Source organism: Pygocentrus nattereri, chromosome 30 (assembly GCF_015220715.1).
Source record: "Pygocentrus nattereri isolate fPygNat1 chromosome 30, fPygNat1.pri, whole genome shotgun sequence".
In the NCBI taxonomy this organism is placed as follows: domain Eukaryota; kingdom Metazoa; phylum Chordata; class Actinopteri; order Characiformes; family Serrasalmidae; genus Pygocentrus; species Pygocentrus nattereri.
The window spans coordinates 6,824,558-6,849,310 of record NC_051240.1 but is presented as its reverse complement, the minus strand read 5'-3'; the positions used below and the strand labels follow the sequence as shown (position 1 = coordinate 6,849,310).

The 24,753-nt window shown below is 40.2% G+C and overlaps 1 protein-coding gene across 1 annotated transcript in view; it reads right to left on the bottom strand.

Moving 5' to 3' along the window:
• Positions 1-4,399: 4,399 nt before the first annotated feature.
• LOC108424792 (sphingosine kinase 1) overlaps positions 4,400-24,753 on the bottom strand; it is a 41,536-nt gene continuing 21,182 nt past the window's right edge. Inside the window, exons 2-5 of the mRNA XM_017693026.2 lie at positions 21,557-21,706; positions 13,220-13,314; positions 12,104-12,219; positions 4,400-8,632 (exon numbers count right to left, since the gene is read on the bottom strand). Coding sequence (XP_017548515.1) covers positions 7,771-8,632; positions 12,104-12,219; positions 13,220-13,314; positions 21,557-21,706 — 1,223 coding nt within the window. The 3' untranslated portion in view covers positions 4,400-7,770. The remainder of the gene's footprint in view (positions 8,633-12,103; positions 12,220-13,219; positions 13,315-21,556; positions 21,707-24,753) is intronic.

The window sequence follows — 24,753 nt, the reverse complement described above, 5'->3', positions numbered from 1 at the left end:
TATTATTATTATTATCATTTATTATTATTACTATTATTTTCTTTTGATTTATTTGTAATTTTTTAAACTATTTTGGTTGCATTAAAAAGACAAATGTATATAAAAAAGGAAGCATTAAACTCTTAAACCACACAGATGGACTGGCACTGATGTTCCATGTCTTTTGTTTGTTCGTTGTGGGTTTTCTAGGCATTTATTAGGACTGAAAGATTCGTTTTTATATCGAAATCGCAATTTAATACGGTGCAATTTTCAAATTGCAAGAGCTGCATTTTTTTTTTTTTATTATAGCCCACACTCATGGTTCTAGATTCTTAAAAAGATGGTTCTTTAGCAGAGACAGTCATTCTGTATAGAACCATGAACACTCGGACACATTTGCATGCATAAAACGTTCTTTGCATCGGAGAACGTGTTGTATATGGTTCTGTATAGCATCAAAAAGGGTTGTTGCTTGATGACATTTAAGCGTGTAACAGAACATGTTGGTCCTATAGGGTTATAGAACTCTGTTCAAAAAGGTTCTGTATAGAACCATGTACAACACATTCTCCATCAAGCTGAAGAACCATTTCACCACATGGAGAACTGTTTATGCATGCAAATGGTTGCGTCCTTATGGTTCTACATAGAACCATTATCTTTAGTAAAGAACCCTTGAAGAACTATCTGTATTAAGTGCAATGTAGCAAAAATGTTGACGTTTTAAGGCGGGAAATTGAACCTAATAAGCGTTTGTGAACTGCCAGTGGTTGAGTTGGACCAATCAGAGGCAACCAAACCTCCATGTGTTTGTGACATCACAACCACACCTAACTGGCAGTTTGACACACTATGTTCAGGGGTTGAGCCTTAAGCCAAAAAAGGCTTGAAATCAGGCCTGAATTTCGCAGTCGCAGTATTAGTTGGGGGAAACGTTGCAATTAGATATTTTCCACCAGTCGTTCAGCTCTTGCATTTACACATTCAGAGAAAGAAACAAGAAGCGCTTTTCATTTGAAGAAGACTTTTATTAAAAAAAAACTCCAGTTGCATTTTTGGCTTTTCTAATGGGAAAAGTCTGGAAAAACATCAGCTCATCTAACCAAAACAATGGCTTCTAAGGGAAAGATAATAGCCTGTCCTGCTACTACAGTCAGACTAAGTGCTAAAGCATGATTTTTGAGCACTGACAAAAGTGCATGTCGTTGCAGTGAGTTAAAAGGAGAACTCTTCTGTTTTTCAGCGTCATCTCCATCTGCCGCCTCTGTAGAGCGTAGTTACTCACCCACAGTGATTTCAGTACGTACTCAAAGAAATACCACAAAACCTGTAGACTAGAAACTCTCCCAACAGAAGCTTATAGGGAGGTGCTGAATATAACCGCCCATTGACTTCTGTTGTTTCAAGCCAGTGAGTTTTCTGTTCTTTACTACCTACAAGGGAAATTTATTGGGTAACTCTTTATTTTGAGTGGTCCTTCATAGATGATTATATTATCAGTAACACATCAGTGAAGTAGCAGTAGTGAAGCATCTGAACACACTGAAGTAAATATCTTGTTCTGTTGACACATTACTTACATTAAGTAGATGTGGTGTTAGTTTCTTCCATTACGCAAAACCTGACCTTACCCAGCCTTACCCAACACCTAATCCTCATCCTCACCTCAACCTCAACCCAAAACCTAATCCCAACCCTCATATGCTTTTGACATGTTACTGAGAGTCCGCTGAGTGTTTCATCTAAACAGGACCATCAAAATAAAGTGTCACCATTTATTGATATTGTACGATACGATGGTGATCGGGTTGAAAAATAAACAATGAGGTGCACAAATGCATGATCACGCTCCACGTTCATTGCATATTAATGCAAGGCTGAATTCTTTTTTAAACAGTCATTCAAGCAGCAAGTACTTCCCTTAATGGGCTTTCCACATTCACTTGGTGCCACAACAAAGGACTTGAGGAAAACGGAAAGCAAACGGACTTTTACAACAAGTGGCTGTTAATTAAAAAAAATTATAATAATGATAAAGTAGCACAGTCTGTGTGGCTTCTTTACAGGGGTCGTTATAGGAACCGGGAGTCGCCATGACTACAACACAAATATAACAGTTTCATTTACTGTCCAAAACCACCAGTGAACCTACACGTCTTCTCGGGCATATTCATAGACAGATATTACACAAAAGGCTGAGGGAGCATTTACTGGTTCCCAAACGACTCTAAATGACTGTTTACATCACAAACATTTAATTATGCAGAAATTTAGAAACATTTCTGAGTCAAATTGCCCTTTATGATTGGGCAGGCTTAGCATGACCTTGACCACTAGGGGTCTCTGTCACAGCAATTATTTTCATGCAGGGACCTTTTGCATAGGTGTTTAAAAAGACACCCAACAGAGCACTAAGGATAACAGCGCACTTCTGCAGGGGACACACTGCAGTACTAAAGCAGAATGGCTTTGAAAAGAGCCCTGACGTCTGGGTGAAGATGTCATCTGGGTGGTGCTTTAGCAAACTGCCAATGCTGGAATAGCCAGCCAACATGGACCCCCCCCCCAAATACCAGGGGGTATTTTGCACACTGACTGTTTTACAGTAGTTTTAAGAAGGTTTTGGGTTAAGACGTGTAGATTTTACATCTATCTGAGAGACACGGGCACAGAGCTGCGGGTCCCCAATGAAAATGTGTTTTTTCTGATTCTGACTCTATAATGAATCACTTTAACATTATACAATTCCATGATTTAAAAAAGACAATCAACATCATCCAGCAGGTCCTAAGCAGAAAAGACATTCTGATGCACTAGGATGGACACGGCTGATAATTTATATTGCTAAAGAAGGCACATCGAGCTGCTGCTGAAGCGCTCGATAATGTGTTTAAGGCTTCAGTCAAGTGATCAGTAAGATGAATGTCAGTGTACTTGATGCATATATATTTATCAGTAAAACTGAAATACAAATAGATCCGAACAGAATAATGACCAAATGGAAATCTGGCATCCCCTAAGATCACCTCCTCAACCAATCAATGGTCAAAACATAAAGAAAAAAATCAAGATAAAAAGCTCAGACAATATAAAATTGAATATCGAGATTCAATTGCAAACAATATTTATACATTCCTATCATAAATACAGTACATCTGTTAAAGGTGCAGTAGCAGTAGGCTACGTTTTTTGGTCATTCAGTATGATTCAGTGATTGGAGTCGAGATAAATGGACCACTAAAGAGCTCTTTCACTACAACAAACTTATTTTTACTCCTATATACTACCCTCTAGGTTTATGACATGTAAAACACATGAGATTGAATGTTTATTCATTTTTTGCATTTCAGGCTTTGTACGGCGTGAGCTCATGTGGTATTCTGAGGCTACTGTGAATCTCCATCACAGCCGGCCTTCATCCTTCAAGGGAAAGTGGAAGTCTGAGATATGCACATCTGCCTGAAAGGATTTAAGGATCCTTTCCCAAAGGACATTCCTGGGGTCATGACCTCTTGTCGATCCCACAGTGAAAAGCATGAATACATCAGGCCAAACTCAACGTCCAGATCCTCACCAGTCAAATCCATCAGATGTTCCCAGGTGCAATCTCCCAGACCTGCTGAAGTCTCTTAAAGGAACAGTTACACTGACCGTCTGTGAGACCTTCATGAAGAGCAGGATGCAGTTTGAGGTTTGAGTGGGATGCTCAAAATTATGTCATGTTCTTTTTTTGATCCTATAATGGAAATTGGTCATTTTAGTGGCTTAACTATGCCCAATCTGGAAACAGCACATCACCGCAGGCATTGGGGGCATACCTAGCCCTGGGATTTGAACCCACAGTCTCCTGGTTGCTGGCTCACCTCTCCTGCCACAAGAGCTCAATGCCCCAGTTCAAAACTAAGAAGGCAAACTAGGTGAAAGGGAGAAACTGACCATTTTTGGACAAACCCAAAGCAAAGTTTTAACCCAAAGCAAAAACCGTTAACTTTGCCATACGCTAATGTAACGAGACACTGGCTCATTTCTGTTGCCCCAGACATCATGAAAAGGAAAGATTTTTAAATGGCCTAAAATAAATACATAAATATATACATAAAAAGTGAAAAAAAATGGAGTTACAAGGTTTCTGGATGACGGCAATAATATATTACTACAGCACGTTATACTGCAGTTTTGTAGTAATACAGTATTGTAATGCAGTAGATTACAAGAGTACAATACTATATTGTAAGAGTATATAAGAGTACAATACTATACTGTATAACAATAGTGCAATAAGGTATTGCTACAGTATATAACTACAGTATTGCAATGTAGTATATTACTATAGTACATGCTATCTTATTATAGCATGTAATATAGTATATTACAGTAATACAAAGCTCTTACTATAGTATTGTAATATTGTATAGTATTTAATACAGTACACTATTACACTGTCACTATACTATTGTAAAGAAGTATAATACAGCACAATGCAATATTACTATAATATTGTAACAGTTACTGCTGAAGTACAATTCTACATTTCTGTAGTATTATAGCAATATAGTACTATGAATATTAAAGTGTAACAACATTATTATAGCACAGTAGTAATATAGCATTGTACAATATAACTAAATTAGCATAGTATATTTTGGAAGATTAATCCTGATATTCTCAAGGAACTAATTCATCTGCATCACAGACTATCTGACAATCAGACTGAAGGTTAGGGGTCGATGTGAGTGGGGGGTTGCAATCAGTGTACAGCAGCTGCGTCTTCAGACAGGGTGAGGTTGCATGCGTGTGTTGGGGGGGAGGTGGACCACTGCAGTGCTGAGTGATGGATAAGAGTGAGTGAGTGAGCGAGCGAGAGAGGGAGCGAGAGGGAGAGCTCACAGTCTGCAAATCAATGCCAGCATCCCGCATCACTTTTTTAGCCACGCCTCACACAGCTTCATCAGCCAGGCTTCTAAGCGCAGCAGAATCAGTCAATGGGGGAAAAAAGGCAAAATGAGGTCAAAACAAAAGGATTCTGATTGGAACGAGCTGGCAATCAGCGGGGAATGTCTTTGGATTGTTGTTATGTGTGTCAACACACAGACACCAGCGCATTATAAACGTGCTACGTCCTCCTACAAGCTTTTCTGTGCCACAGCCTTGACCAGTGAAGGAACCCGATCGAAACTGACCGATACGAGGGACATTATTCACATGACGAAAGCGACTCTCTCAGCACTGTCAGGCCTGAAACCTCAGGCTAATAATTAGAAAGTGGGGGGTGGGGGGGGGGGTGGGGGGTTGTGCTCTGGTTCCCTTTTCTCTAAGCTTCAGTAGTGCTGTGTTGTATATTCTCTAAACTGGTACCATCACCTGCTAAGTGCTCAGGATTGTTCTAAAAGAAATCCATATAAACCAAATACCAAGTTTCTAATTTTGTGAGTCGGGTTAATGTTTACTGTGTATCATTGTTGTCATTTTAGGAGAGCAGTCTAATCAAATAACCTATATCAGTTTATTAAAAGATGTTCTTTCAGCACAGAGCTCAGCACTCAGGAAGCGTGGACTCATACACTGTACTTTATTAAATGATTATCTTATAGGGATGCTCAGGCCAAACAGAAAAATGTAACCAGCACTACATCTGTTGTAAATATGCCTTTTTTCCCTACAGAAGTGCTGCAGTGGATTCAATGCTATTTTCTAGTTTACAGATTAGAAAAAAAACCCTTATATCTTGAAAGTGGAGGGACTTCTGAGAAACACGTGCCTTGAGGTGGAATTTTAGGAGCTGTTTTGATTTATTATAGAGAATGGAGCGGGCCAGAATCGGGACAACAAGCTAAAAACTAAAGTTAGCAAGCTAGCTGGTTATCTAGACATCTTATCTCAATTTGGCTTCTTTTCTGGGGATGAAAAGGCAAAAACGTGACTCTGGTTACCACTGTGTACTGAACAGAGAAATCGCTGCTTACAACTTTGTTCGACCACAGAAATGAGAGCTATGCTAATGCTACGCTAACTTGCTTGTATACATTAGCCTATACCTCAGCGGCTGGACCAGCGATCAGGACTGGCTGACACCACAGGGACTCCTAATGGTTGTATGCTAGGCACTGGATGGAGAAAACACTGATTAATGAAAACAAACTAATAATATTAAACTATATTTTTTAGGCAGAGATGCCACTTTAAATATCATCTGGTACTGCGATACGGAGACACATAATTACAAAATTTGACATGAAATTTTATCAGTACTGCCCAGCATTGAGCTAGAACAACAACTACGTAACATATTTCACATTAACTGTGACATGCTAACGGTTATTTATCTTTTTGTGACACTAAAATGGTCAAATAGAAATCAGTTTGCCGGTAAAGGATGGTAAGACTGCAGTACTGTAATAAACATACATCTTTTTTAAAGATGTACTATGTTGAAGCGGAAGATAATGGATGGATGGATCGATGAAAAAAAGACTACTGATATGCTAAGATATAGTGTACGAGTCGCTCTCTAAAGCCTGAAATAATTATTTAAAAGTCAGAGGCAAGTTTTCAGCCCTCAGATCATGAAAAATCTACATTATACGGATGACGATGTGATGACAACAGTAGACAATTCACTCACATCCTCAGAAGATGTGCTTCACCACGTTCTGGCTGAGTTATCAGATCTGCTTGGGGAAGGTGTCCAAGCACGACTCACATTACAAATGTTCTCGTGCAATTACACGTTTCCACCAGAGAGGTCTCCAAATCCCCAGAACTTACACAGTGTACATTTACGCAGCACAAATTTCATGAAAAAAGCTACAAAATGTGTCCAGATTAGGAAAAGCAACTAAATCATATTAGTTTCTTAAATATCTTGTGTTTAAACTACTGGTATGTGATCCATTTACATGAATTACGTGAATTCAGTTCAAATAAAAGCTAAGGCAACTTTTATATTAAAATTAAAAACTTTCTATATCTAGAAGAATGTCTAAATGTTGTCTTTCTTATTTTCATTCTCTTTTTAATGAGCACTGTTCATCTGATCCAGCTATTGGAGAATGGAAACTTCTAACCAGAGGTCGTCTACAATGTACCAACAAAATCACCTAAACAGTAAAGTGAGCTCTCTCATACTGGGAAATTCTGCACAGTGATAGATCTCTGGATGGACACCCCTGCTGTAGCCTGTCCATATGGTTTAATGATGATATAAAAGAAGCTTGAGGAAAAGAAACCAGCTGGTCTATAAATCTATAAATCATCAGCAGAACCCTGTGCCACCCAGTGATATACCATTTCTCTTATAAATACAAGCTGTTTTTGTTGTGTATTGTTTTGTATAAATCAGCAGTATGTAAGAGCCTTAAGTAGGTAGAAAAATACAATTTTCTTCAATCTTTTCCAGGAATTCACCACTACAATCTGTGGTATTTTAAAAATATGTTTTTTCACAAGGTAGAAATCATCCCTTTAGAAAATCGTAGTAACCATTTGACCAGTGTAGGACCAGCCTGCAATCCTTTCAAGGAATAAGTCACTCAAAAAAGCCTGTCCAGTAATCAAAATAAGGTTGTTTTAGTGCTTTACGCTAACTTTCCATTGTTAGCAGCGTTAGCATTTTTAGGTGAAGTAGTTATTTATGTTTCCAGAAAAAGACAAATTCTGGAATGTCTGCCAAGAACCTGTCTATTTCTTCACAGTGAATGCAGCTCTTCATAGATAACAATAAACCAAAACTGGCAAAGCATGAAATCCTGACCCTGCTAGGTTTCATTTGCTGTTATTCACACTGAACTTTTATCCGGCTATGAGTCGAGCCAAACTGCTGTGTATTTGTGCTTGCACTGGGCCATATTCCACCACCTCCCCATCTACAGTGATGGTTCCTTTGGGAGAATAGGGTTCCAGTCGTAGGGCCTGTGCTTTAACATACACCACGTACGGGCAGTTTGTGCTCAAGTGGGTTCCTTTCTCCATGGCCAGGAAGAGACGCAAGAGAGCTGTGCGTGAGATGCCTGCTTTTACGTAAATCAGGTGTATCACGCCATCCTCCAGTCTGGATGCCGGAGCAGCTATCAAGTCTTCTGAAATGTGGGACTGGTACACGGCTAGCACCAGCACAAAGTCTTGCTCACTTACCACCGTCCAGTGTGCCGGGACAGGCTGGTCGAGGGGCACAAGGAGTGAATCTGGAGGGCCCAACACGGACACCTGTGACAGGTTAGTTCGCTTTGGTTTGGGCGCATTGTTGGAGTTGCAGAAGTTGTGGAGAGGATGATTTGCACACGGTGAGCTGTCCGAATAATCTGAAGAAGAAGCAATCTGCTGGGAAAAATCGGTAGGGGATTCTGTTGACTGTTCTAGGCTAGAATATGAGCCAGACTGCTCAGCAGGCAGGTAAGAAAGCTTTCCCTGGTACACCCTCAGCGACATGAGGCGCACTAGTGTACCCACAGTGAATCTGGCCGCCCCTACATGCCGATATTTCTCACTCTCACTGTCCACATCAGCGACAAAGCCCCAGGCGAGGGATAGGAAGGAGAAAAGCCGCTGATTGGATGCCGTGCAGATGGAAATCAGGTCCAGACGTGACACCAAGCCTTTGCACAGCATGAAGCCGCAGCTCACCAGCAGATCCTCTCCTGACATTGGCTGTAATCTGAAAAGGAAGAGAAGCTTTAAATTAACCCTCAAATGCTTATTCTACGATATGTTAACTTGAGTTAAGGCAGTATTATTTCAAATGAAAACAAGTTCTGAAGTAAAATGATATCTTTCTGGCTAAAGTTGCTTGCTTGCTGACTTGGACTTCTGATCACTGTGTCCTTTGTTCCAATACCTCCCCTCCACTGCAACTGGTCCACATGGTCTCATGTGGTAGTCTGCATCACTGCATTGAGCCTCTAGTGCTTCAATGTGAGTTCTTATCAGTAAATCAGTATCAGTAAATTTTTAGACAGTTGCCATCATTGCAGTTCACTTTATGTTGCATGTAAGTCTCAGGTCAATAATGACTTGTGGTATATATATATAAACATCTCTGTATTCAAAGTTATTAAGCTTTATAAGCTTTACTATTTTTGTGTTATATTTCATAAATTGACTCAAACATGTGGACTACACCAGACTGTGACAACATGAGAGAATGAGGCTTTACTAACTTATCTTTTCCAGACAGTCCCTGTATTCTGTACTGTATTACTTTATTAGATTAGTGTGCATCACCTTTTTTTCACCAGTTCTATTTAGAGGTCTCCTGCAGGCTTGAGTGATGTGTTAATATTTTTGCAAAGTCAACAGTCCTATCAATGTTATCAGTGTTATTTTTGAATTCACACAGTGACTGGCAAGTTTGCCACATAATAGCACATTTCACAGTGTAAAAGAAGTCATCCACCAGTAGAAATATTTCTCTGAACCCAAACGAACCCGGCTGCTTACACTGAGTTCCGTCACGTTCAGTAAGAGGTTACCACCAGAGGGCGCTGCAGGAAATAACTGAACTGCTGAACCATTTTTAACCTCTTTTTTTTATATGAATGACAATACTGTATGTATCAGTATATATAAAAAAGATCCGAAAATGAATGTTGCCTAATTCTAGTCCCATCTGCAACACAAGAATAACCCACAGCCAGCAAACAGGCTGAGAACAAAGAGACTCCGTACAGAGGAGGCGGGGATGTAACCCTTTCCCCCAGCCATGCCAATCAAACCAACAATCTGCCGGAGAAACAATTATACGGGTCTCTGTGGGGTTCCACTCAATCTGTCATCACAATGTTATCAACTGATTCATCTGGCCTACCAAGAATTGGCAGTTTTATTATTTAATGTTCTGTTCCTTGTACAGTTAATAATTAATATATCTCACTATTCAGCACACCAGCGAATAAGATGCCCTGGTGAATCCTAGTAACTCACTGTGATATGTTTTTAAATTTTTTCTAGTACTAAAATTCTTGTGGGTTTCACAAACCTTCCTTTAAGTGAAACTCAAAGAGAAATAGCAAAGGTCACTGTGGAATAAGACACAGTTACTCATATAGAAAATGTTCCCTATTGGTGTCTTACCTAATTTTATTCATGTAGAAGGTATTTCCCCATTTTTAGAATTAGTTTGGTGGAGTAACTATGGTGATGAGTGTTACACCAGAAAATTAAACACCAGAACCAAGTTCAATGATGTTGGCATCAAATCTGGTTAAGTCGAATTTGATTATGCTAGTGGTAATGTAAGGTAATTTCTTATTAACATGTAATCAATTAAGTAATTCAAAGTGGTTTGATGTGAAATTGTTCACTGTAGAGAGATAGGGAGTGCTGATGGCAAAATAGTGCTAAATGTGAAAAATACACAGCAAACTATTTTTTCTTAAAATGCCCTGCAGGTACCTCTCTGTTTTAAATAAAACATTGAAGCCAAAACCCTGAAACTATTGTAAGGCAATTGTCTTAGGTGCCCAGCAGTGTATTCATAATGATTTCAACCTTTAACTATTCGTGAGGGAGCTTTTAGAGGGACGTCTGGTTCCTATCACCATGAGTATGAACAATTCTGACTCAGTAAGTTTCTCTAAACCCAAACCACCCTGAATGACTTTATTTACATCTTAATGAATTCATTACATGGAAATCCTTCCTCTGCACTGACAGACTACAGAGAGTTCTATAATACAGAATAGAGCTCTATAAGAAAACAATAAGATCTTACATTTTCTTATGGAAATATTGTTCAGCTGGAGTGAGATGAGTCAGACACTAAACAGTTAAGCCACATGTGTGACAACATTTGATCAAAGTGAGAAAATCTGAGGGTTATTTCTCCGGAGCCACAGGAGAAAATGGCTTAACTATTGTGCGGTGTTGATGTGTGTTACTCAGTGGTCAGATGGACCTACTGCATTATTGTTTTTTAAATCAACACAGCAAAAACAATTAATGTAAAAATACCCGATATTTAAAATAATCTCAAGTGGCCAGCAAAGGGTTCTCCATTAGCAGCTGTAGCCAGTAAGCAGCCTGTCCATGTTGTCCACCCTCACATGCATACACAAGGACACATACACTAACAGCAGGCCATGTAGGAGGAGAACAGAGTGAAGGGACACAGTCCCTCCACACTTTTATTCCCCACACTTTCACCACAACACCACATGTGTGGGGGGTTTACAGTGTGGAGTCGCTGAAAATGTGCCATTTCATCTGTTCTTCACAGAAAATGAGCAAAGACCAAGGAATCTGATGTCGAAATAATAATAAATCACATCATAGGTAAGAGGTTTTTTTGATATTCAAGAGTGTGTGAATGTCCTGTTGAGGCCATGGGTATAACTAATCCTGTTAGTTTCTGCAGGAAATTAAAGACATGGTTGTTAGTTTCACATAGATTTCTATGTTCCTAACTATTTGGGGATGTGCAAAATGAGTGCTGCTTGTCTGTATTGTAAGTTGCAATGGCTTTGCTGTTATATATCTTGAACTTTTTCTGTTGTCCTTGACAAACATGCTGATACGTAAATCTTTCTTCTATTGTCAACTAAACTAAACACCGAACAACAGAAGTTTAGTTGGCAAGTATAGTTGGCAGATGCCTGAAGGCTAATAGAAGCATGAATTTAGACTAAGCTTGCATTATTGATAGCAGACTCTGTATTAACGTCTCTAAAAGGCTTAAATGTGTTTTGACTGAAAGCAGTATACGGCTGTATGAGCTTTTGCTATGTTTTCCAGACTGTCTATGGAAGTACCATGGATCATACCCTAGACACAGCAGGGAGCAGCGTGGGGGGTAGGGGTGATGCTACATTCTCCTCTGGGCCTTCTGCTTCCAGGAACTACTGAGTGGGCAACTTGTAAAGCTGTATGCACCGATGAAAATAACAGTGAGTAATTCTGACATGATTTGTTGAGCATGTGTGCTGGGAGTGTCTGGTGTCCTTGGTGGAATAGAAAGGGTAAAACAATTCTCGTAATATTGGAGCATCATGGGAATATTACATGCCCTACCCATGGGGTCACACTGACTTATTGATCTTGTGGTCCCGACTGCATAGTTTTTCCACTGAGCTAGCACTGAGCTAGCATTTCCCCGTCTGCAGGTGCCCTATAGATAAAGCTTGAGTCTTACCCACAGTAGTTGTGTATGGAGGCAGCTACTGCGTTCCCTGAACCCCCAGGCAGCACTCCCAGAGGAGTCTTAATGGCCTCCTCCCAGTCTTCCCTCTCCATGAGGCCGTTCACTACCTGAAAACATGCAGAGGACATGATAAAGACGTTATATAATAGCAGAGGTGTCAAATCCAGGTTCAGAAAGTAAAAATCCTTCCCAGGATTTTGTTCCAACAGGCTGGACATCTCTGCTGGTGGTGTGATCTAACTAGAGAAGCCAGCCTGTTGGAACAAAATCCTGGGAAGGACTTTTACTTTCTGGACCTGAATTTGACACCTATGTAATAATAATGCCTTAAAATGCACTTATGATCCATGCAGTCATTCTGATAGATTGTAATACACTACAGGAAGCGTAGGGGGTGATATGGCTTCTACTGTTTCATTTAAAAAGTTCTCTGTGATGTTCTATAATGGGCCGATGATCTACAAAGTCATTATGACAGATTGTAATACACTACAGGAACTGTAGCTGAACTGTGGCTTCTGTGGTTTTATTTGGAAAATAGCTCTAAAAAGTGTTATAACGTCCATATGATTGACAGTCATTCTGTGCAATACACTACAGGAAGTGTAGGGGCGATATGACATCATTTCCTTTAAAAAAATTAAAAATTTTACCAAATGTATTATAGCTCAAAAATGCTAAGACGGCAGAGATATTATTACTGCACACAATCTATGAGTTAACACTTTGATGCTTTTGGGAAAGTTTTCATCAGGTGATGTTAAAATGCTAACATGCTAACATACTGCCTGTTAAACCTGTTCTAGCTCAAACTCACAAAGTATGCTCAAAGGTAACATTTTCAGATTAAAAGAGAAAGGAACTCCCAAAGAACATAGAATAACTCCCAGCTTGAACAACTGAGTTTGTTTTTGACTCTGAAACTTTCCCTCAAGTTTGACATGAAGTTCAGCTTGACCTATCAGGTTCTGGACATTCCAGTGCCGCCTGCTAGCCATGGAATGCTGCTGTTTGTAGAGGTTTCCATCAGCAGGGTGTGCAGCCTCTGCAGGCTGAGGAATGAGCTAGACTACAATCCGTGAGCTATGAGAGTGACACCCAGCTGACCTCGAACAGCAGCCCGTCTCCCGACATGATGGCCAGCGCGTCCCACTGAGACAGGTCTGCTTCTCGCACCAATTCACGTGCATGGTTTTGTCGCTCTGAAAGCATACAGAGAAATATGACCTCAGCATAATAACATAAAAATCACTTATCATGGCTTGTCCTGTGAAGCTAAAGAATTTAGAAAGAAAAAGGCAACTTTTTGGAACAACAAAGTATTTTACTTTTTAAACTGATGTATGACGCAACACTGCACAGCGCAGAGGCACCACAGCGCTGAGAGGCAGAACCAAAATCACCAGCAGAGGGTGCTGTCTGATGTCTGCAAGAGCACCATATACACTTATCAGGCATAATATTATGACCAACTCCTTGTTTCTATGCTCATTGTCCATTTGATCAGATCCACTTTCTACATAGGGTCACTTTGTAGTTATAGCGTTACAGACTGTAGTCCATATGTTTCTCTGATACTTTGATAGCCCCCTTTTACCCTGGTCTTCAGGGGTCAGGACCCCCATGGACCCTCACCATGGTACTATTTGGGTGATGGATCATTCTCAGCACTGCAGTAACATTGACATGGTGGTGGTGTGTTACTGTGTGTTGTGCTGGTACAAGTGGATCAGACGCAGCAGTGCAAACACTGTCCCCTCACTGTCCACTTTATTAGACACTCTTTATCTTGTCAGTCCACCTTGTAGATGTAAAGTCAGAGACAATAGCTCATCTGCTGCTGCACAGTTCGTGTTGGTCATCCTCTAGTCCTTCCTCTGTGGTCACAGGACGCTGTTGGCTGGATATTTTTGGTTGGTGGGCTATTGTAAGTCCAGCAGTGATACTGAGGTGTTTAAAAACTCCAGCAGCACTGCTGTGTCTGATCCACTCAGACCAGCACAACACACACTAACACACCACCAACACACCAGTGTTACTGCAGTGCTGAGAATGATCCACCACCCAAATAGTACCCACTCTGAGAGGGTCCACGGGGGTCCTGACCACTGTAGAACAGGGTAAAAGGGGGCTAAAAAAGTATCAGAGAAACAGATGGACTACAGTCTGTAACTGTAGAACTACAAAGTGCACCTATACAGTAGGTAGAGCTGATAAAATGGACAATGAGCATAGAAACAAGGTCATAATGTTTTGCCTGATCGATGTAGTTATCCTGTTAAGTGAGAAAACCCCTCACATGCATGACTCCAACTTTAAGCAGATACTCCAGTGTTTTTCACCCTAATCTCCATCTACTGCACCTGTATCATATAATCATTGGCAATAATCCGTACCAGCCAACTGGTTTGTTTTATACTATACATATGGTATACATAGTGTGTATACACACACACACACACACACACACACACACACACACACACACACACACACACACACACATACATATATATATATATATATATATATATATTGGTTCTCAAATGAGTCCTTGGGGCTCCCCAGATGGTACAACCTTAGTAACATGCACCACCACATTGTCACCTTCATAATATTTATGCAATTTTACTCTTACTAAGTTTTGTACTACACATTACATTTTATGGTTGTATTAGTATATTGTATTATATGTCTTTACTTCCTCTAATTATGCATCTGCATAATAGCGTGCAGTAATATTTTTGCTCTTGTTTTGCTCTTTAAGAGACCTTTCCTCTGGGATTAATGAATCTGTCTGTCTGTCTATCTATCTATATATCTAGCTATAAGAATAGAGCAGATATATGGACAGTCTGGGGCCCTGAGGTCTGGTTTGAAGACCAATGGAATAGACAATTATCAGCAACTGCCTATTGGCTTCTACTGTAAGTGTTTTTCTGAATCAACACATTAACAGAATATCAAAATTATTGTTCTAGCAAAATGAACATATGGTAAATGACCATCTGCTGTAGGCAAGGCAATGCAAGGCAAGTTTATATATAACACTTTTCATACACTGCAATCATTCAGAGTGCTTTACAAATGGGGAACTACAAAGATCATTCAACTTAAAATGTAAAAAGATGTAGAATAATAGAAATTAAAACTAATTAAAATATGACTGTAAACAATAGACATAAAGAGAGGAAATGAAACAAAATCACTCAAGCCTGCTCATATGGAAATGTTTTCAGCCTTGATTAAGAAGTTTCTGGTGTCGGGGCTTTTCTATTGCTCTCTGTCAGCCAGACATTGCTTCTCCATGTCTAGTCTTTACCATAGGCAGCAATGGCTGACTAGATCCTAAATATCTGCTGGGCTCATATCGCTGCAGCAGATCAGATAAATATGCTGGTCCTTCACAAATAAGCCATTTATAGACCAGTAATAGCACCTCAGAGTTTATTCTGTAATAGGCTGGTAGCCAGGGTAAGGATGTGTTCCCTTCTTTTACAGAACAAGGATGAAGGAACATGAAAAGATCTGCAAGTGTTTTCATGTGGCACTTCAAACAAAAATCTGAATGATCCAGGCTGTGGTCTTCTCTGTGGTTTTGTATGGATGTGAAAACTGGACAACAACAAAAATATTGATACTTTTAAACTTTTGAAGGTACCTTGGATGGCAAGGAAACAAATGGACCATTGACTGAAGACTCAACTCTTACTCAAACCCCACACTCTATAAAAAAGATGATTCTTCAAGGGTAAAGAAAATGGTTCTAAATAGAACCATGAAGTCAAAGAAGGGTTCTTTGCATCTTATAAGGGTTCTTCAGACTGATGTAGAATGTGCTTTAGATGTTTAGATGATTCCGTATAGAACCTTTTTGAAAAGAGTTTTATATAGCAGCCAAAATGGCTCTACTACTGTTATGTCAAGTTTGTAACAACAGCAGAACCCTTTTGGGTGCTATATGTAACCCTTTTCAAAAAGATTCCATGTAGAACCATCTCTAGCACATTCTTGCATATTTTCATTATTCTAAGACCCAAACAGAAGATGGGATATTGTATAGAAACACTAGTTGCATGAACTGACTTGATGACTCTTAATGATAATAAAGACATTTGTATTTGCTGTATGGGATGCTAGTTGTATCTGGTTGTATTTGAATGTTCTTTGTGGTCAGTGTTAAGCAATACTGCTTGTGAAGTTACAGAGAGGTGGCCTTACCTCAATTCATTAAATACTGAAGGGCTTCTGAGAACCTGAAAATATAGTGTTTCAGGCAAACCCTGCAGGAATGCAGAAATCCAAGAGGAGAACAATCTACCACTGTTTTGAGCTCTAAAATATGCAGATACTGTCAAAGCGACTCTTGATTCTTTGGCTTTCCTCTATAATTTAGAAGTCTCACCTCACAGTGCAGATTAATAGAACAATTCAGTCAGAACTGCTAATGTTGTGAACAGTGAAGAAACTGCCATGAAAATCATGTTAACTGGTGGTTACTGGCCTCTGTTCCTTGTTATCAATGTTAGCATGACTGGTAAAGTTGCTGCTGAGGGAACACTTCGTGCCAAAATGCTAACTTTGTCCTAAATGCCAACACTTTTTTAGTGAACAACTGCAAAAGTATTTGCTTGTCTGACACTGATGTTGGACGAGAAGGCCTGGCTCGCAGTCTCCACTGTAATTCATCCCAAAGGTGTCGGGTTGAGGTCAGGACTCTGTGCAGGCCAGTCAAGTTCTTCCAGACCAAGCTCATCAATGTCTTTATGGACCTGCTTTGTTCACTGGTACGCAGTCATATTGGAACAGGAAGAGGCCGTCCCCAAACTGTTCCCACAAAGTTGGGAGCATGAAATTGTCCAAAATCTCTTGGTGCTGAAGCATTAAGAGCTCCTTTCACTGGAACTAAGGGGCCGAGCCAAACTCCTAAAAAACAACCCCACACCATAATCCCCCCTCCACCAAACTTTACACTCGGCACAATGCAGTCAGACAAGTACCGTCTCCTGGCAACCGCCAAACCCAGACTCATTCATTGGATTGCCAGACGGAGAAGCGTGATTGGTCAATCCAGAGAACACGTCTCCACTGCTATAGAGTCCAGTGGTGGCACTTTACACCACTGCATTCCACGCTTTGCATTGCGCTTGGTGATGTAAGGCTTGGATGCAGCTGCTTGGCCATGAAAACCCATTCCATGAAGCTCTCTATGCTGGTCTTGAGGAAATCTGGAGGCCACATGAAATTTGCAGCGATTGACTCTGCAGAAAGTTGGTGACCTCTGCGCACTATGCGCCTCAGCATCGGCCGACCCGGCTCTGTCATTTTACATGGCCGACCTCTTCGTGGCTGAGTTGCTGTTGTTCCCAATCGCTTCCACTTTGTTGTAATACCACTGACAGTTGACTGTGGAATATTTAGTAGTGAGGAAATTTCACGACTGGACTTGTTGCACAGGTGGCATCTAATCACAGTACCACGCTGGAATTCACTGAGCTCCTGAGAGCGACCCATTCTTTCACTGATGTCTGTAGAAGCAGTCTGCAGGCCTAGGGGCATGGCTTTATACACCTGTGGCCATGGAAGTGATTGGAACACCTGAATTCAATGGTTTGAATGGGTGAGTAAATACTTCTGGCAATATAGTGTATATAATAATTAAAAAAGGGGTTTCTATTGCATTTCATTAAGTAATTAGCCAGCAGTGTATGCATGTGCGAGCTAGCATCTCCATTTTCCCAAGCCAGGCTTTCTCTCTTATCTCGCAAATGCCCCTCATTTGTCCCTTGTACTGAAACATCCCTCCCGGAGCATTGTGTGCCAAGCCTTGATCTATTTCAGCTCGTTATGTCAGAGAGAGTACAGTTTGCCGGCAAGAGTGACCGTGTTTTCCTCCACTAGCTCCACACAGCTAGCCCCTCAGGGGAGGCATCAGATTCCTCCCATATTTCCTTAGCCTCGTCTGTGTGAAGGCAGGGAATCGATACAGCCTTTATCAGTCTAGTCACATCACATTTTCTTATGCAGAGAGGCTCTATTGCACACCAGGCAATGGGAAAGCCTAGAAGAGCCCCTGGCATTGGTTGAAGGAAAGAGGAAGGAGAACAGCACTGGCTATTGAACACCAGGCATACAGTAAGGAACTATCTTTGAAAAGTTACCCATCTGGCTATCATGTTCGCTGTAGTGTCAGGTTCTACCAGATAGCATCACCTGGACCCACTACTGAGCACCAGCACTTTGCATTTGAAACAGGAGAACTGTTCCAGTCCAATTACTTTTATTGGCTTCCCAAATGCAAATGAGTCCTTCGCAAAAGTTTCAAATTGCACATTTTGTCGATCTTCTAAATGAAAATAAATTAACATGTCTTCTACAGGGAACTTAAATACGGCATTTTCTGCACTTTTTACTGCACAGTTTCTATTTATTTGCTGAATTTAACATATTAGTATAGCAGTTTATGTATTTTCCAATGTCTTAAATTCAGCAAATAATACCCCAGGGGCACCCAAACTTTTACACACAACTGTAAGTACATCAGAGTTGGAAGACTTGATTTGGTTTTATGAACAGATTCTTTCAATCTGTTTTTCACAGTCGGGTGAAAAAACACCTTCACTGAAGAAAAATGTCACAGCATTACATCAGAGTTTGAGTTGGCTTGGAAAGAGCTGACCTGGCCTGCAGTGTGTGCTGAGAGTTTCTGAGTTTGGTTGAATGAGCCTCAAGACAAATGTAGCAGGAATGCCATCATGACTGTATGGGATAAACATTAAACCACTAAAAATAAATCTGATCTTCTGCTGCGTCCTGCTTGTAAAGAAGGTGTACTTGGGGTCTACATCTGTAATATACAAAAGAATTAAGGTATAAATGTCAATATCACTTATATTAGCAATAAAGTAAATGGATGAGTAACCAAATAAATTTAATTGATTATTTAAAAATAAAACATGCATGAAGTTTAAACTGACATAAATGAAAAAGGCCTTTGAAAAACTTACAATAATACATACCAAAACTTTATATGGCAAAAAATTATATAAATGGATGTATTCATCAGGCTCTGTTTCTTACTGTGAGAACAGTAAGAGAACTGAAGATATGCATTATCATGAATCAAATTGCCACATAATCACTGAAGATTTACTGAGAGGCTAAATCTGACCCCCCACATGTGTCTTCTGGGGTTTTATATGCATCACTGATGACAATAAAATAGTCGTAAATGTGTAGAAATGTGCAAACATTTTCTGGAGAGAGATTAAAAAATCTTCTGGTTCTTATCAGCACCTCTGTGAATGACTGTTTATATTTTAAACCATTTAATTATGCAGGCATTTGAGGAATTTCACTTTAAGAACTTTTTTCTTTTGTCAGGTTACCCTTTCAGGTGACAAAATTTGGTTCAGACCGTATGTGATCCTGGACGGAGTATAATCTGGCTCGGCAGTGAATGCATCACAAAGTCTCGGACGTTCAGAAGAACAAGAAAGAAAGAGAGTAGTGTCTGTGTGCCAGCGTTCTCTGTTATCGCTACAGCTCTGAGTCACAGCATCTGAACCTAAATGACAAACGAGTATGTGCAGCAGGCAGTGAGCCAGAGAGGGACTTATTTACCTGGACAGAGCGCTCAGAATGGAGATTAATGGAGGAGATCATGAACCCACCTTCATTTCGATGTCTATTAGTCTTCCACTATACGCTTCAGCAAACCACCAGCATTACTTATACATTCTTAAAACGGCCATATGATTTATTATTTGTCCAGTTCATATTTTTCACTGAGCTCTGCTTCTAACATTTTGTGGATTTATGTACCAAAAACATGGACCATTTACTAGCCCTTCTTTATCACTTAGAATTAAACATGCTGTTTTTGTTATTGTGGCACAGAAGAGCCACATTTAGTTCCTCAAGATAGCTTTCAAAAGATGTTTTTTTATACTGCACATCCAAGTGACGTGTTAAATTACACTTTTTGTGTCAAACTGTTTTCTGATTTAACACATTCTATGTTAAAAGAAACACAAACTGTGTCGATTCCAGCTGAACACACTGATGTGTCTAGTTCAGGAGTCGCAACATGCAGAACTAGAGGTAAAGATAAAATAATCCTCTTTGCAGTAAAATAAAACTCTACTGATCGTTCTGACACTGTTTTAGCACCAAATGGTCTTAAATGCTGGAGTTAATGTAGAACTGCTAATTCACCCTTTAACTCTGAAGGTTGGTGCACAGACTGCTGTTCACGATAGCAACGCAAAGAACAATCTTGCCTAGCTAGTAGCTAAATAAATGGCAAAAAGAAAGATTTAAGAGGAACATTGATAATTTGGAGACAAATGGAATTAATTTCATTAAGTCAGTTTCTCATTCAAATTCTACTGTTCCACCTTAAATAGAGCAGCAGTTCTGGTGCCTCAGGCACCATTTAAGATGGGATGGGAAAATGTGAACAAGAAACTGGTAACTGAGACACTGACTTCAGCCTCGTAAAACGTTGAATGTTTAAAGACATTTTACAAGATACTATTCCACTTTCGAGGAAAAGTTTCCTGCTGGAGATGCAAGAAAAGCGACTATAGCTGAGCTAAAGCTTAAAGCAGAGCAAAGTAATTCTGCAATTTTGTTTATATGATATATTTTAGCCTATACTAGGACATCAGCACACACTGAGACATTTCAGCCAAGATGGTAAAGCACTGCTTCAGTAAATGGACATAAAATGTGGTTCACAAGGTGGATTGATTTTTGTTGAAAGGGCAAAATGGCTCTTCTTAACATTTAGGATACTGATTCCTAGTCTAGTTAGAGACAGAATGTGTCCATAGAGTGTAAAAAAACACTTTTGACAAGAGATGTGAATGTGAAGAGCTTTTAATGTTTAAACAACCTCCACAGAACCTCTGAATTGGTTGCTTTAGATTTTGTGAAGCTTCTCTGAACCCCTAAAAAGTTACTCACACTCAGAACACGGCTCTTGAGACAAAATGTGCAGTAAAAGCTTCTAGAGAGAAAACATCTGGTTTGATATTCCACTAAACTTCAGCAGCCCAGAAACCAATGCCATCTGACGCATTTTCCCTTTCAAACCTAAAAATGAGCAGTTTATAGAGGTGCCATATTCTCTTGATTTTCTAAGTGAGACTGCACATTTTAATGCATGATTCCTGTGTATTTGCTGAATTTAACATTGAATGTGGCCGGTGCAAAATTTATGGCACATTTAATATTTTTTGATTACATTTTTGAGCTCTACAATTGAACGGAACTTGCTAAACTAGAACTAGCACAACAATGCCTCATATAGGTGTGTTCTCTGTAGAGGAGTATTAACTTATTTTGCCTAGAAAATCAGCAAAATGTGTCATTTGATTGGAGGTGTTCAAATGTTTGCAAACGACTGCGGGGGTGAAAACAGCTTTGATATCCTCTCACCTGTAATGATGAGAGTGTACGGTATACTGGCCTCCTGAAGCATGCGCTGCACATGAGCGGTGAAGAGTGAGTGAGCCTGGCCTTTTCCACTGTGAGGGTTCAACATCAGCAGCATTCTGCACGGACTCCTCACCTCTGCACACACAGCATCTGAGAGAGAGAGAGCGAGAGAGAGAGAGAGAGAGAAATTTTTAGGTGTGTCATGCTGGAATATGTAAACTGTTGTGAGGAAAAACAGGCTATTTTGACAACACCATGCTGTATGTCTTTACATTTTGAGTTAAAATTTCAACTGAATTCTCTTTCAATGATCAGTCATCCAGTGGGGGAAGGGTCTAAAGCACAACCCATGTACAAAACGTTCTTCCACATGTTGCGTGCAGTTACAGATTTCCACCAGAAAGGTCTCCAAATCCCTGAATATAACATAGTGCAGCTTTAATCCATATTAAAATATGTATGCCTTCTCCTACAAAGTTACTATTTTGCCACTTTCAGGTAAGTATGACTCAGACTGCATAAGTGTCTTCTTGATCAGAGTGTGCCATAAACACTTTATATTGCCTCTATTTCAGCAAGACGAGACTCAGCTTCCCTCTGAGAACAGAGCTCATGGGTTGACTTGAGTAGAGTTCTTGGGCACCCCCTCTGCTGCAGTACCGAATCCCTGTGGTTCTCCTCAGTAACTCTGACCTGCCATTCATCACCATATTGCTGGAAATCCCGCCAATAAAATGGCAACATTCTCTCTAAGAAAGTTTTAAAGTCCAGAATTATTTTTGATTATTCTGAACAATAAATTTAACGTCAACAATTTCAAGTTTAGGGTGGCACGGTGGCGTGGTGGGTAGCGCTGTCACCTCACAGAGAGAAGGGCCTGTGTTCAATTCCCCAGCCGGGTGACCGGGGTCCTCTCTGTGTGGAGTTTGCATGTTCTCCCCATGTCTGTGTGGGTTTCCTCCGGGTTCTCCGGTTTCCTCCCACAGTCCAAAGATGTGCAGTCAGGTCGATTGGACATGCTGAATTGCCCCTGGGTGTGAGTGACAGTGTGTCTGTTTGTCTGCCCTGCGATGGACTGGCGACCTGTCCAGGGTGTATCCTGCCTTCCGCCCAATGTGTGCTGGGATAGGCTCCAGCACCCCCCCGCCACCCTGATGGAGAAGCGGCTTGGAAAATGGATGGATGGATGGATGAATTTCAAGTTTAAATAATAATGACTTATACTTCATTTAATGTTTAAATAGTGTAAAAAGTAGCATTATGGCTTTGCATGCTAGTGACTGGGGTTCAAATCTCTGTATAGACAGTAATGTTTTTTCTCTTAATCAGACCAAGTTCAATACACAGTAAATTGAATTAAATTAGTTTGTATTCATGTTGGGCTTTTTTCCCCTTTAGCACCTTCCCCTCTGAAATGTCTGTGCATGGGCCTGCTCTCTACCCAACAGGACCACTGCTGACCAGATATTATTTGGGTGGTGGTCCATTCTTGGCACAGATTGTGGTAGTGTGTGTGGTGCTGGTAGAAGTGTATCAGGGTTTTTAAACTGTGTCTTGAAGAGCTGAGTATCAAATCCCAGCATGAGAAAACCGGCTGTACAGGTTTAAGCACAACATTCCTGCCGGATGGAGTGGGTGGAGCCGGAGAGCTTCACACTACTAGGACGTGCTAATTCTCACCCATTAAACGTTAATTGGCAGGTTTGGTTGCCCAGAGTGACGGAGAGTTCTTCGAAACTATGCAAGGAACATGGGGAGGCTGAAGAATGGATGGCGCCTTGTTAACACCACGCTGTTGGGGAGTGTGGAGTTCAGGAGAAGAATGAGAAGAACTGGCATTTGCAGTGACTCATTTGAGTTATAATGACATGCGGAAGTCATTACATGACTTCTGTCCATGAGCCAGCAGCTCCAATTTGTGAAGGTAAATTATCTTGACTTATTTAAAGCGCCTGGAGAACTAAACTTTACCCCCGATTTTTGAAAAAAGAGTTTGATGTTGCATATAAACCCTGCTAAAGTTTCAAATGGCATTCACTTTACAGTCTGTAAAGTCCATAAATGTAAACTAAGTCGCTAGCTGTTTTGAATTCATCATTCATGTGATGTAAAAAAAAAAAAAGCAATTATTTACATACATCCGCTTATTCAGCCTACAGCACTTTAGCCCCACGCAATCACATAGGTATAATGAGGAGTGAGCTGCTTATGAGGAGTCAGCTTTTTGAATGAGGCTCAATAAAGGTTAACATATCAGAACACAGGACATAATTAGAATGACATTTTAGCTACATTAGCACGAGCAGATGCTGCCAATTGCTCAGTGCCTCTGGTCTAAGTATTTCACACTGGGCCACTAAAAATACAGAGCCTGTGGGCCAAGTTGGCTGAAATTCTTCTAATGTCACCATGAGATAAGGTCGTAAATAAAATATGCTGTTAAATTATCTGCCATTCCCCTGAACGGCTATCACTACTATGGCTAAGCTAGATTGGATGACATAAGGGCAAACCAATCAATGGGGGTAACAAGCATAGTTACCCGAACGGCTATATTCTTATTATTTAAAGTTTTTAACTAATATTTCTGCCTCCAAAACAACACCTTTTTGGATTTACAGTATTGAAACATGACGATTTATTATAAACTTAAAGTGCAAAGCAGCAAACTTCCAACAGCAAACATGTCTTGGCTGAATGGCTACATTTGAAGGAATTGGCGTACAGATGATTCTTCGCCAAACTGCTCCTTTAATGCTCATATTATCTTCCATTTATCCTGCTTGGGTTTAGTAAGACAGTCTTGAATCCTGAATTTCAAATCAATTTTTATTGTGTTCACACACAGCCTGTCTCTTATTACCTTTGTGTGATAATATTCATAAAAGCTCAACCCATAAAATATTACAGATGAGGATCAGAGCAGTGTTTCTGTTTATTAGAAGGAATAATGGTGTGCTCAGCTAAACTGTTTGGAAATGGAAACTGAAACTGGAGAGTGGCGACGCTCTTACAAACAGCTGGGAGCACTGTCACAATATATACATTTTTTACATCAGTAATGGTGGCTGTCACGCTAACTAAATTTCATAGTTAACCTTGTTTTGATTATGCATTTAGATTTCAGCTGTGTGCATATTATTAGTTGCTAACTAACAGACATCACATATATAACAGACACGTTTTTTGTCGAGTAG